Genomic DNA, 14,840 nt, shown 5'->3' with positions numbered 1-14,840 from the left:
GTATATAAAAGCCGACACAAACTCAAGGATGGCAACTGACTTTTAAGAATTCCTTTGTCAGAATACACCAGTGCGGGTGAAATCTCAGATATTGCTGGATTAAATGACATTACTAGAGAACAGAGGGAAGATCCAGAACTGCTGAAAAATGTAGAAGCCTTGAAGAAGTAGGAACTGACCAAAGGAGAATTCCAATTAATAAATGGAACATTGTATAAGAGAAACTATGATACAATGGGACAGAAATGGTTGTGAGTCATCCCAGCTCATTTATGGACAGGCATCCTGAAGTATTCCCATGGTGATCCAACATCTGAGGATTCATGGAGACTCTAGGCAGAATCAGATACAGCTATCAATAGCCAGGTGCCTACTTACTCTACGTGAACCACGGTAAGGAATGTCGACATCAGAAACACATGCTGCAATTAACTCTGGGGCATCTGGTGCCAATCCCACCTGCAGGAGCACCATTCCACTGAATTGGAATTGATGTCTTGGGGTGTTTCCCAACATTGACAAATGGGAATTGATCAGTAATAGCCTGCTGTGCTGTCACCAAAGCTGTGTCAACTGCTCAGGATATAGAAATTGCAAAGTTCCCTCTAGAAGACATAATTTTGAAGCCCCATGTGATGATCTGAAGTTGTTGTTTTTCCAGGAATAGAAGCAATGTCGTGAGCTCTGGTGCATACAATGTGGCAGAGTGGTTAGTGTTAGTGGCAGACCTTCTGCATGTCACCAGTTCAAAGTCAACCACCAGCAGTTATTTTCTATTTAGTGTTTATCTTTTCTGGAAGGTCCTTAAAATATCTTGTGTTTGTAATTCTTGAAAATTCTAGAATATTTGGTATTTGTATAAATAGTTGCACTAGACATGCTGGAGTTCTATTCCATTTTGTTCTGGCTGTGCACTGATGTCAGTAATAAATGTGCTTTCAATATTAAGTCTTGTACTTCATTGATGACCTATCCTTTGGATCTGAACTTGATAGTAGTTTCAAGGTGACAATATTCCATTGTTTTTTGGGACAGTTTTTCCAGCTCATTCATTTTGTACCAACAATTATATGATGTCATTTAACAGTTACTACACAGTACGAGACTTTATGGAATGTGTACCCCTAATTCACTATGTTGCAAAAAGCTGGTTGACAGAGTAGCTTTTAAAAAATAGCCATGGGTTACAGTTTAATGGCTTCAGCCTGGGAGAAGATCAGAGAATCATTCAATAACATGTAGAGGATGTAGATTAATACATGTAGCCCATGTCCTTGAAAGAGTTACAGTCCTTTCTAGGCAAGATGGAACACTACACACAGTCTAACCAAAAACCTGCTGAAAACTGAAATATGAGTTTAGGGGGAAAGTTAATGGGACAAAAACTGCATATTTTAGGAAACTTGATGAAGACAGGAATTAGAGAGATGTTACAGTCCTGATGGCACAAATGAAAACATGTTTATTAATAATGTACCCTCCTTATTTGAAAACTGTTTTCCCAAAAAATTGCCCTTATTAGACAACAGTCTGCAAAAATATGGATTACTCAAGGAATAAAGGAAAATTATTTTGTACTACAAAAAGCAAACTGTATGTCATTCAGGGACAGTTCTCATGCTGTACACTACATTTATCGTTCTCCATGGATCTCTTGGAGAGGAGTCTCTGAGATGTGGAAAGAGTCAAAGTTTTTTTTAGATACTTTTTTACTCAGATACATGGATATTGTACAATTCTAATGCAGACAGAGCTATGCACTATAATCCTTGTGAAGACGTTCATCAATGGAGTAAATGGAGTTGGCCAACAGGAAGTTCTTTAATTCTCTCTGAAAGCAATCTTTATCACTTACAAGACCTTTGATATGCTCTGGTAAGTTATTGAATACATGAGTACCCATGTATTTGACATATAGCATTTAAAAGGAAATTAAAAGAATTTCTTAATGGCAACTGCCTCTACTCATTAGATGAATTTTTGAATATAGTAAGTGGGTAATTTCCCCAGCCCCTCTCCCCCCCCCCCCCCCCAAAAAAAAAATTAAATGTCATGTAATATTTTGTGCAATGTAATATCTTGTATAGACACCTTTTATTAGCCTGACACGTTCCACATCATTACGAAGTGTTGTATTCATGATCTATGGAACAAGTACTAATCTAATCTAATCTAACTCCCTTTTGTACTAATGTTAAGGTTTTATAGTCCTTACACAGATTGTTTTCGGTTCTGGTATTATAATCATGTTTTGCACTACTTTGGGTAAAAACAGACATGTTGAAAATGACAAAGGACATCAATGAGTATATGTACTGAGAAGTAGTAGTTAGAATACCAAGTTTCTTAAAGATGTCTCTGCATGATGATCTAGGACTGACACCAGATATAATTCTAATGACTCATTTTTGAATTTTGAAAATGTTCTCTTTGTGAGAGGAGCTTCCCCAAAAGATGATTCCATAACTCATTAGTGAATGGAAGTAGGCCGAATAAACTAACTTCTTCATTTTTAAATCACTTATATCTGCTATAATGCGTACTGAAAATGTAACTGAACTAAGGTGTTTCATTAAGTCTAGAGTGTGAGTTTTCCAAAGTAGGTTGTGTTCAATTTGTAGCCCTAAAAATTTGACACTGTCTACAGCTTTAATTTCATTGTTTGAATACATTATACTTATAGGGTCAGGTATTCTTTGTGAGGTACTGCACTGTATGTACTAGGTCTTGTCAAAATTCAGTGACAATCCATTTACAGTGAACCACCCATTGATACTTACAAATATTTCATTAACTGATTGCTCAGTGAGATCACGGGTACTGTTTTTTATACCAATACTTGTATCATCTGCATATAGGACAAAATTTGCATTTTGTGACACTCCATATGGAAGGCCATTAATATATAATAGGAACAACAAGAGACCTAAAATAGAGCCCTGGGGCACCCCTTTTCTGATGGTTTCATATTTTGAATGACTATTGTTATGTGGTAGGCATGATACAGACACACACTGTTTTCTATTAAAAAGATAGGATGAGAACCATGAGCCTGCTACTCCTGTTATCCCATAATATTTTAACTTTTGTATAAGTAGATCGTGCTTAACACAATCAAAAGCTTTTGCCAGATCACAGAATATTCCAAGACTCCAAGTGGTAATAACTTTTGATTTATTGATTCTAATATATCATCTGTAAAAGTGAACATAACTCGATCAGTTGACAATCCTTTCCAAAATACTAACTGATTGTGAATGAGAATATTTTTCTGTTCTAGGTGTTTATAAAGTCTATTTTACATAATCCTTTCAAACACTTTTGCAAATATTGGCAATAATGAAATGGGACGGAAGTTTTCCACTTATGATTTGTCTGCTTTTTTGTATAATGGTTTGGCAGTAGCATATTTAAGCCTATCTGGAAAAGTACCACTATGTAGGGATTCATTACATAAGTAACTCAGTATGTCACAAAGTTCTGAGGAGCAACATTTAATTATGGTAGTGCTGATTTCATCATAACCACTGGAACATCTGTTTCTAAGAGGGCTAACAATATTAGAAATCTCTTTGGGTGAGGTAGGATACAGTTGAATTTTGTCGAACTTCTGTGGAAATGAATTTTTTAAATATTTTAAGCTGTCTTCTGAGGAACTATTCAAACCTAAGTTGTCTGCTATTGAAAGGAAAAAGTTGTTGAAAGTGCCTGCAATTTTGGAGGTATCTCTAATCAACCCATTATTTACATTTAACATAATTTCCTCATTTGCCTGATTAGTTTTTCCTGTTTCACTAATTACTATGTTCCATACAGTTTTTATCTTGTTATAAAAGGCATTTATTTTTTCTTGAAAATAAATACATTTTGAGGTTCTGATTACTTTGTTTAGAATTTTACAATATAATTTGTAATGTGATTTAGCTCTGTAGTCATCATTTTCCCTTGACATTAAGTACAGTCTTCTTTTTGTTTTGCACAATGCTTTTATTCCATTTGTAATCGAAGGTTTTGAAACATTTAATCTATTTGCTTTGGTCACTTTGTTAGGGCAGCAGTTTTCATTGTGACCTATGGCTGTATTAGAGAAACAGTTATATTTTTCATTTATCCCAGGTGAATTGTATACATCTTTCCAGTCTGTATTCCTCAAACAGTTTTTTATACCTTCAATGATAGCAAACACCACATAATATCAAAGAAAGTAATCCAGACATTACAGCAAATACCCTACATGAGGGCAATCATATGAGGCAACAAAATAATATGGAACATATATGAAGTAGGAGACAGGTAGAACTAAACATGAATATGAGAAAAGAGCTCTAAGGGTTGATGATAATATGGAAACCGGTCCAGTGTGATGAAAAGATCTTTAATAAGCAATTTCTATCAATAATTAATAATATAAGGCTTTGAGGATCAGTACACATTGACTTGGCATATTTGATAACATCCTTTACAAATAATTTCAGTAACATGAATACAGCCCACACTACACCGAAATAAGTGATGACTACTATAAAATTTTTAAAATCAGAAATGCTCACTATTTATGAGAAAATACGAATTAAGTTAATTAAACAGTGGCCTTCAGAGTTTAATAACATCTTATGCTACTTGTGTAATAAACCATATATCAATGGAACATTCCCTAATTTACAGAAATATGCTGAGTTTAAGCCAACGCAAAGGGAAGCAGTGGCATCTAAGGACCCTTCGCCTAAGTATTCTCAAAATTTTTGAAAAGTTATCATATAAGTCACTTATTAATGATTTGATCACAAATATCTAATTGACCAAGTCACAGTCGTGACTTCTAAAGATTTTTGATATTGTCAAAACTATTCATATATGAAGTGAGAATGTACATAATTAATTTAGCACTAAATTACAGGCTACAGATACTTTCTATCATCTATCAAAGATATCTGAATGAATAAATTGCAAATCCTTTGAAGTATAACAAGTACAGATATTGTAGTGTCACAGGAAATTCTACAGAAGATTCAAGTCATATCTTTCTAAAACAAAACAAAGGGTGTCAGTTCGAAAGTGTCCTATATTGACATCAGTCTTTATCTACTACATGTGGTATTCCAAAAGATTCCACTGTAGTGCCCTCATGTTTTCTTGTGTATATTACTGAACTTTTAACAGTGACATTAACAGATGCTATGTTTGCTATGTCTGCAGATGATAAAATCATTGTGGTAAACAGAGCTATTCAAAAAATTTTCATAGATGTCAATAAATGGTTTTTAGCCACTGTACTTGCATTACATTTTGGAGAAATTCTCTATATGCCACTCAGAACTTTTAAGTTTGCAGAGTTAAATTCATAGGACTAAGAGCTGACAATACATACAGAATGCCTAAACAAATTTTTCAGAAATAGGTGATGTAAAAATTAAAAATCATTCCATAACATCCTATGCGATTGTACTTTTAGGGCAATTCATCCAGTGCTACAGTTTCCTGTGTCCAAAAGCATGTAATACAAATTATTTGTGGTGTAAATTCAAGAACGTCCATCATACGTCTGTTCAAAGAATTTGGTCTACTAACTGCTCCTTCTCTGTATATTTATGACTGTTTGAAATTTATCATAAGTAATCTATATCACTTTCAAACCAACAGCTCATTTATGGAATCAAAACAGTGTATAAGAAGATAATTACTGAAAATCATTCACTTTGGCACATGAAACTTCCCATTATCCAGACAAACACATTTTCAAAAGCTTGTCAGCAACCATACATGGTTTAGGTACTAATATAGTATAGTTTAAGAGAGGCCTAGGCCTAACGGATTTTTGGTGGACAATTTATTATACTCCAATGATTAATTTCTTATTGGAATCTACTGATGTTCTTATTACTCATATTAACTACGTCTCATATTATTAATGCTATATAACATGTGACTTCAACACAGGGCAGCAATGAAATCTCTGTAAGCAAGCTTTGCAAAATGTTTTCTGTTTTTTTGATGATGCTTCACTACAATAGCCTTGGAAAAATTATGATATTTATTAAACAAAAATATCAATCATTGTCACAGCAAATGCATGACACCAATGTTTTCTATGACAATGAGCAAATTATGATGACATGCACCTTCAGTTTATTTCAACACTGAAAAAGGAATGTTCACTGCTACATGGAAAACTGATTACTAATCACACAAATGTTGCAGTAACCATAAGAAATGAGACTACACATAGCACAGAAGCAGACATACATCACTGAAAGAATGTATATAAGCTGCTTCTATAATAGCACATATATGTTTCAAAAATTAATTTGATGTTGTGCCACTTTTATTGAATACTGAAGAAAAGTTAACATATTTTATTCTTTATTATACTAGGAAGTGTTTGCAACAAATATATCATCTTTACCCTCATAGTAGCATGATTTAACATCTCCTGCCAGGCATGGTCAAAAGTCCGACCTTCTGTGCTTAGGCCTTCTTCTGCTAGGTACACCATTTCTTTAGCTGCAGCATGTGCAGAATTTGCTCGTTCAAATCGAATTGCTGCTTGCTGGGTCTCCAAAAGAGCCTTTTCAAAAATAAGCAGAAAATAAAATATTCAGAGAGTAACATCCACATCAAATAAAAAAAAAAAAATTGTTGACTCGATAAATATGTTCACGTGTAACTTACATCAAATTCAGAAAGTCTTCAGTTACCATTTTTTAAGATTATGCTTATGGAAAAGAAATGTTAACAGTAAGGAATAGTGAGTTCTTTCATAATTTTAAATGAAATAAGAGTTTTTTTAGAGTCACAGAAGTAATTCTAAAACATTACTCCTTAATTACATTGCATAATAACTGGGTAGTACGTGCCACAAGCTCTAGCAATTACAATGCAATTTCTTTGCATTACATCCATCTCCATAGTTGGTAATACTTTTTAATGCCACTTACACCTGAGTCACCCACTGTATACTTACACGATTATATGTAAAATAAACACATAAATGTATACTGAACATGTAGACTTAATAAATAAGTATGCCTCCATCATAGATCCTGCAAAACTCACAGTCATGTGTAAATGTTACCACATCATCGTGTTTCATCACGATGCTAAAATTGTAAGAGAAAACATACACTTCTGAATTAGTTCACTTCTAAAGAGCAATGGAAAAAATTTCCAAATTTCCAGTGAAGCTTATTGTATTGGACCTAAGACTAAAAACTATTACATAGTGACACCCAGACTACTTTCAGTGAACATTAAACTGCTCTTTATACAATCAAATAAAAAAGACATTGGTTATTTCATGGAATTTTGTTTCTTACCACTGATTCAAATTGCTAGTTCCAAACACAGAAAAAAAACACATACAAGGCTAAAAGTAACTGTAGCAAACTTACTTTGAATGTCAATCATACGCTGATGAGCCAAAACATTATGGCCACCTTGTTAATAGTGTGTTGGTACACATTCAGAATGCAGTACAGTAGCAAATTTGCAAGGCATGGGTTCACCGAGTCCTTGATTGTGGCACCTGTTGTTTACATATACGTCATCCAATTGCCATAAATCATGGGCAAGTGGTCTGGGGTGCAAGCTACCATCTGATAGCATCCCTGATGTGTTCAATAGGGTTCAAATCAGGCAAATCTGGTGGCCAAGACATCAAAGTCTGTTCATTAGCATGGACTTCAAACCACTGCATCAAAATTCTGGTCATGTGACACTGACTGTTCTCCTGCTGAAAGATGCTATTGTTGTCAGGAAGATGCATAGAATGAAGGGATGCAGCTGGTTCACAACAATGTTCACATGGTTCACAACTGTCATAGTGCCTTCAATTACTACAATTCCCATGCAAGCCCAAGTGAATGGCCCCCACAGCATAATACAGCCACCATCAGCCTCTGTCTGTAGTGCAGTGCAAGTTTCAAGCAGCGATTTGCCTAGACATGGCCGGACACAACCATCGATCTGGTGTAACAATGAATATGATTCATTGCACCAGCGTTTAACTTGGTCATCAGATTCACCACAGGGGCATTACACAATCACAAAGCCTCCAACCTCCACATTCTGTGCTGAGTCATCGACATCCAACACATTGTTGCCTTTGCATGGTTGCATTGTTCTTCAACCACTTTCCATAGATGCCCATGACAGAAGTGTATAAACAGCCAACCAGTTTTGCCATTTCTGAGATGCTTGTCTCAAGGTGGCAGGTCATAACAATGTACTCGCCAAAACTGCTTACGTCAGTGGATTTCCTCATTTAGGATCCATACCATCATTTGAAAGATCTGTTTTTCCCTTCTGCTCTACTTATATACTTCTGTTAGCCCACCACGTGCCTGCAATGGCACAATTCATTCTTGCAATGGGCAGTGTGGTGACTACCATCCATAGCCACCAAGCACAGCCAGCCACAGTACCATCACTGTCAGCTAAGCAGTGCTCTTACAGCACAAGCCACAATACGGGGCAACCAGTGAGCTTACAGTGTTGACCACAGTGCAGTGCAGCTAGTACACAGATGTGCCAGCCAACATAAAAGCAGAAATACAGGACCCTAACAATAGTGTCTGCGAGTGTGTCTCCCAATTCCTACCGACTGTAGTGTCATTCCATTTTGTGTACAATTTTGGCAGCTAAGCAGAGATATTTCATGTGTTCCCTCTCTCTCACACACACACACACACACACACACACGGATGCATGCCAGAGTGTGCTGGTTTGGTATCCATGCCGTCACGGTGTTGTGATTTCTGTGGTCACCTGAATGACAGGTTGTGTAGTGTCATCAGTGCTCACTTCTACTGGAGGAAATACTGTGATATCAATGGCCACCTTTGTGATGAGTTATTCAGTCGTCAACAGAGCAACAGATTGTGTAGTATCAGTAGTAGTCAGTTGTGCAACAGGATATGCTATGGCTTTAGTAGTCAACCGAGAAATGGATTGTGCAGTGTGTTAGTGGATGCTTGCGAGACAGGATATGTAAGTGAGTGTAGTGGTTGCCCAAGTGATGGATAGTTTACAGTGTTTTTCAGTGGTTGCTGTTGCAACAGGCCTTGTACAGTGACTAAGTGGTCTCCCCTGCAACAGGTGTTTAGTGACATTGTGATTGTATCTATGACTAGTTTCTTTTACCAACAGCACTAACAATACATGTTAACTTAGTGAGCAATTGTGTCTTCCATATGCCAGAACATGCAGAACATGCTATTTATACTTCCATCCAGCTGGCACAGACCAACTGCTTCATGTGTGTGCTACATCTCATGATTAACTCCAGCGAATAGTGCCACCACTGCTAACACTGCATCTCTGTCATTGCCTGGTGAACTGCATTCTATGGTTTCCTCAACTGCTGTCTGACTACCATCTTTTTGGCCTACCTGCCCAGTCATCTGGTTCATGCAGGTCAAGGCCAACTTCCATTGTGGTGGCTAGGCATTAGATCATACGAAATGTTTATGTTGTCACCCATGTCAACCAGCACTACAATGTCAAGGTTGCCAACATAATCACTGTGTCACCACCCACTGAACCATACCAGCAGCTCAAGAGGGAGCTCATGTACAATCTCTCCATATCTCCAGCTGAGGGCATAAGTCAGTTAACTACTGATGATGATGCTGGTAACAGAACTCTGTCACATCTCTGGTCCCACCTCTGCACCTTGGTTCACCTTTGCACAGTTCCAGATGAGTTGCTCCATGTGCTTTGGCTGGACTGGCTACCTAGAAAGGCACATGAAATCCTCACAACTCAAGTGTCACTTTCACGGTGACAACGCGTGGCCTTCAATGACATGGGTCGAAGCCCTCAGTGCAGCCTCATGTTGTGGCCCAGTTCATGTTGCCGCTACCAATGCTGCCTTCGACACGACAATTATACCACTAGCCAACCAGTGGACCACAATGCCTCAGCACCCACCATGGCCAGCCAGGAATTCCAACTGTTTTTAGCACAGATTGAAGATTTCACGGTGCAAGTATCTATACTTCATACCAGGCCAGATGCTCTTAAAGCACCATCACACTTTCACCAGCACACCTGGGACCACTAATCTGCTGAAGAGCAGCACATTACATGCTGAAGCCACCACAGATTTGAAGAGTAAGCTTCCTGTGGTCGATCACTACACTGCCCAAATGCCAGAGAGCAAGTGAGCATGGATGCCACACTGCTTCAAAGCGTTTGTTTATTTCGGATAGAAGGCCTGTCCACCATTTCCTTCTAGACATTGATTCCAAAACGTGTGTCTATCCATGTATGTACTTCCTGGGCATCAACTAACAACACCATTTTGGCTGCTAAAAACTCGTCCATCGGCACATACAGTGGCTACCCTTCACAAATGGACTTAAGGCTGCACTGCACCTTCAGCTGGCTATTCACCATTACAGACATCCCACAGGTAATCATTGGTGTTGATTTCTTAGCCCATCGTCAGCTTGTCCCTGACACTGTTGCCCCTCGTGTCATCAACAAGGACTCCGGTCACTCAACTGTTGGCTTCTACCATGTTGTGCAAAACTTTGTGCTGAAGTTTGTCCATGCTGCCGATGCAGGGAAGTCCCAGGATCTGTTCGACCATTTCCCAGCCATTGCACACCAACCTGGAACACCACAAGAGGTACAGCGCAGCACAGTTCATTATGTCCACACAACACCCTGGCCCTCCACTTTTCAGCAGACCAGGACATCTTGCACCAGAGTAACTTGCTGCTGCTAAAGCTGAATTCTAGGACATGCTTTAGGATGGCACCATTTGCCATTCACTCTGCCACTGGTTCAAAAATGGTTCAAATGGCTCTGAGCACTATGGGGCTTAACTTCTGAGGTCATCAGTCCCCTAGAACTTAGAACTACTTAAACCTAACTAACCTAAGGACATCACACACATCCATGCCCGAGGGAGGATTCAAACCTGCGACCATAGGAGTCGCGCTGTTCCAGACTGTAGCACCTAGAACCACTCGGCCACCCCAGCTGGCTACCACTGGTCCTCTCCTCTCCACCTCCTACCAAAGAAGGACACACCCTAGTGACCTGCATTGACTATCGTGCTCTCAATGCACTCACCATCTCAGAGAGATATCTGGTCACAAACCTTCATCACTTCAACCATGCCCTCAGAGGTGCCTCAGTGTTCGATGTCCTCAACTACATGAAGGCATTTATGCAGATATCAGTCATTATGGAAGACATTCCAAAGACAGTCATCACCACTTTGTTTGACATCTTCAAATCACTTTACATGACATTTAGTCTCCAAAATGCTGCTCAGGATATGACACTGATTCATCAATGGTGTACTGCATAACCTACCCTTTTGCTTTGCATATCCCAATGATGTATTGGTGTTCACTTCTTCACCACAGCAGCTTCATGAACATCTGACAGCAGGCCTAAAAAATTCTATGGTTATCATTAATCACTCCAGATGCATCTTTGGAGCCTCCCACATGACATTTAAGGCCACTAGATTTGTGCAAATGGCATCCCCTCCCCCCCGCCCCCTTGAAAATGTTCAGTTTATTCAGGAAATTCAGTGCACATGAACTTTTCAAGAACTTCACCAGTTCCTCAAGATACTGAACTTCTTCTGCCATCATCTCCCTGGCACAGCCTCCATTCAAGAGCTGCTGACATATGCTTAACACTAAGGGCAACCATCCTGGTAATTCATCAGTCACTTTCACTGCACAACTGGTGGCCCTCACAGATGGTTAAAGCCTTCACTGCAGCCCTGTGTTCTGGCAGCTCAACCCTAAGGGCAACAATCTCATTCCTTGGATGGACCAAATGTATGCTGCCTCCTCTGGTGGTAAGAACAGCCTTACCGATGTTGCACCTATGGTTCGTCCAGCACACGACACCCAGGTGGCACTTGTGATTGACACCAGGCAACACGCCTTACATGCAGCCTTGCAGCAACACTCCAATAGTTCCTGGCAACCATTGGTTTTCTTTTCAAAGAAGGTCACACAACATTAATGGAGCACCTATGACAGGGGACTGTTTGCCATCTATGAGGTGATCCGCTACTTTCATCCATCGTTGGAGGCTAGGAATTTCACAACACTTACTGACCACAAACTCATCACATACACCTTCCCGCATATCAAAAAGCTTTGCCTCCCACGTGAGTTCCAGCAACTCAAATATACCTCTCAGTTCAGCACAACATTTGGCACATCTCTGGAATGGACAATGTTGTTGCTGACTGTCTATCATCAGTCACCGGGATCATTGATTGCATCATTTTTGCTGCACTCGCTACAGCACAACAGGTCGACATGGAGCTGGACTCTCATCGCCATGAGCCAAACACTGACCTCAGGCTACAGCATGTCTCTATCTCTGGCACAGACACAAAACTGTTCTGTGACACTTCCAATGGCAAGCCACGACCTTTCCTACCAGTTGCTTTCCCCAAGTATGCCTTTGACAGCATCTACAACCTGTGCCATCCACCACCACACTTGTTACCCATCGTTACATGTGGCCTGGCACACATTCTTACTGCTGCAGCGTACCACAACCAGTGCTATATTTTAACCATCATTGATTGTTTCACAACCTGTCCTAGGCAGCACCAATTCTTGACATCTTGTCTGAAACTGTGACACAAGCATTTGTGGGTATGTGGACAGCTCATTTAGGTTCCCCACTCCACATCGCTGCAGATTGTGGAACGCAATTTGAATCCCTGCTGTTCAACGAGTTTGCCCAACTCTGTTGCACTCATCACCACCCTACCACTGCATACCATTCAGCCAGCAATAGTAACATCGAGCAGTGGTATCACACTTTAAAGGCTGCCTTACTTTGCCATATCATGGACCACTGCACTTCTCATTGTCTTTTTCAGCCTCTGCACCAATTTCAAGACACCCTCTCTGGATACGTGGGGAATTTGTTGAGCCCTCTGCTACCATTTCTACCCCTGACATACTGGCCCTCCTGACTGGGCTGTGCTCCCACACTGCATGCCTCTGTCTTCAAAATGGCTCTTGGCATGGCACCCCACCTGTATTCATTCATACAGATTTGGCCACTGCCATGCACAAAATGGTCCAAATTTTTGGGGTCAGGCCTTGTCTCAAACCTCCACACTCTGGTCCGCATGTGATTGTTGGAAATGGCCACCATATCCTGACGGTTGCCAACAGGAACACCCAGAGTGTGTCATTGGACCATGTTAAGCTGGCCTATACAACCCATCTGAACCTGCCTCTATGCATTCCCCTTAGACAGCTTCACTGTCAATCCAGCTCTGAGTGATGAGTTTGCTTGCCAGCTTGATTAACCTCCACACTCTGCTACTACTGGCGGGAGGAACATGGTGACTACCATCCGTGATTGCCAATCACAGACAGCCACAGTACTGTTATCTGTCGGCTAAGCTGCAAATTTACAGTACAGGCTGCAGTGCAGCCCTGCTGATAGTCTCAGCCAACCTGTGAGCCTACAGCATCGACCACAGCACGGAGTTGCAAGTACACAGATGGGCCAGCCAACATAAAAGCAGAAATACAAAACCCTAGTTTGTGAACATGGCATCCAGTTCCTTCCAACTATAGTGTCATCCTACTGTGTGCCCAATTTTCAGAGCTCAGCAGGATTACGTAGGAGAGAAATCTAATGTGTTCCCTCTGATGCAGCTTCACTGGACACACACACACACACACACACACACACACACACACACACACAGACCAGAGTGTGCTGGTTTGTTATCTGTGCTGTCACAGTGTAGCAATTTTAGTGGTGCCCTGACCAATGCATTGTGTAATGTCATTAGTGCTCACTTGTGCTGCAGTAAGTGCTGTGATATCAAATGGTTCAAATGGCTCTGAGCACTATCTGACTTAACTTCTGAGGTCATCAGTCACCTAGAACTTAGAACTAATTAAACCTAACTAACCTAAGAACATCACACACATCCATGCCTGAGGCAGGATTCGAACCTGCGACCGTAGCGGTCGCTCAGTTCCAGACTGTAGCGCCTAGAACCGCACGGCCACTCCGGCCGGCTACTGTGATATTAGTTCTTGCTTTTATGATGGGATATATTGTAATTCAGTGATCAACTGAGTGATGAATTGTGTAGTATCAATAGTGGTCACTTGTGCAACGGAATAGGCTGTGGTTTCAGTGGTCGACTGAGCTACAAATTGTGTAGTGCATTAGTGGTACATTGTGCAACAGATATGTCAGTCAGTGCAGTGGTCACCAAAGTGACAGATTGTTTACAGTGTTTCTCTGAGGACACTCCTACAACAGGCCGTGTAGTAACTAAGTGGTCGCCCCCTGTGATGAGTGTTTAGAAACACTGTGATTGTCTCTGTGACTAGTTTCCTCTACCAACATTCTATCAATAAATGTTAACTTCCTGAGCAATTGTGTCTTTCATGTGACAGAAAATGCCTGTTGTACATCCAGTGTAAATTATATGAAAGGCAGTGATCACAATGTTTTGGCTAATCATTTAATGTTTTATTCAATAAAGCATAGCATTATACTTCTTATATGGAAAACAGACACTTACCTCTTTAGCTCTCATACGAGCTTCGTAGTATGGCCTTGCTCTTTCAACACATGCACCAAGCTTCTTAGCCAGCATGTCGATTCTCACAGTGGAATCACAAAGAAGCTGACGGAATTCTGCACGTGCTTCCTGTAAGCAATACAGAGGTTGAAATTTTCAAGAAAGAGTTAAGCTTTTTAATCTCCTCTTATACAAACAACCATTATATCTGATGCAGTACAGTATAACGTACTTAACTGCCTAAATTAAAAAGAAACAAACCGACAATTCCAAAGAAAGTAACAGCTGA

At 40.0% G+C, this 14,840-nt stretch overlaps 1 protein-coding gene across 2 annotated transcripts in view; it reads right to left on the bottom strand.

The window, feature by feature from the left end:
• Positions 1-14,840, bottom strand: part of LOC126469994 (uncharacterized) — a 226,227-nt gene that overhangs the window by 108,813 nt on the left and 102,574 nt on the right. For both annotated transcript variants that reach the window (XM_050097447.1, XM_050097448.1), the window contains exons 3-4: positions 14,552-14,680; positions 6,404-6,565 (exon numbers count right to left, since the gene is read on the bottom strand). In XM_050097447.1, the coding sequence (XP_049953404.1) occupies positions 6,404-6,565; positions 14,552-14,680 (291 nt within the window). The remainder of the gene's footprint in view (positions 1-6,403; positions 6,566-14,551; positions 14,681-14,840) is intronic.

Source organism: Schistocerca serialis, chromosome 3 (assembly GCF_023864345.2).
Source record: "Schistocerca serialis cubense isolate TAMUIC-IGC-003099 chromosome 3, iqSchSeri2.2, whole genome shotgun sequence".
NCBI lineage: Eukaryota > Metazoa > Arthropoda > Insecta > Orthoptera > Acrididae > Schistocerca > Schistocerca serialis.
The sequence above is the reverse complement of the archived record's forward strand: the minus strand, read 5'-3'. Positions and strand labels throughout refer to the sequence as shown.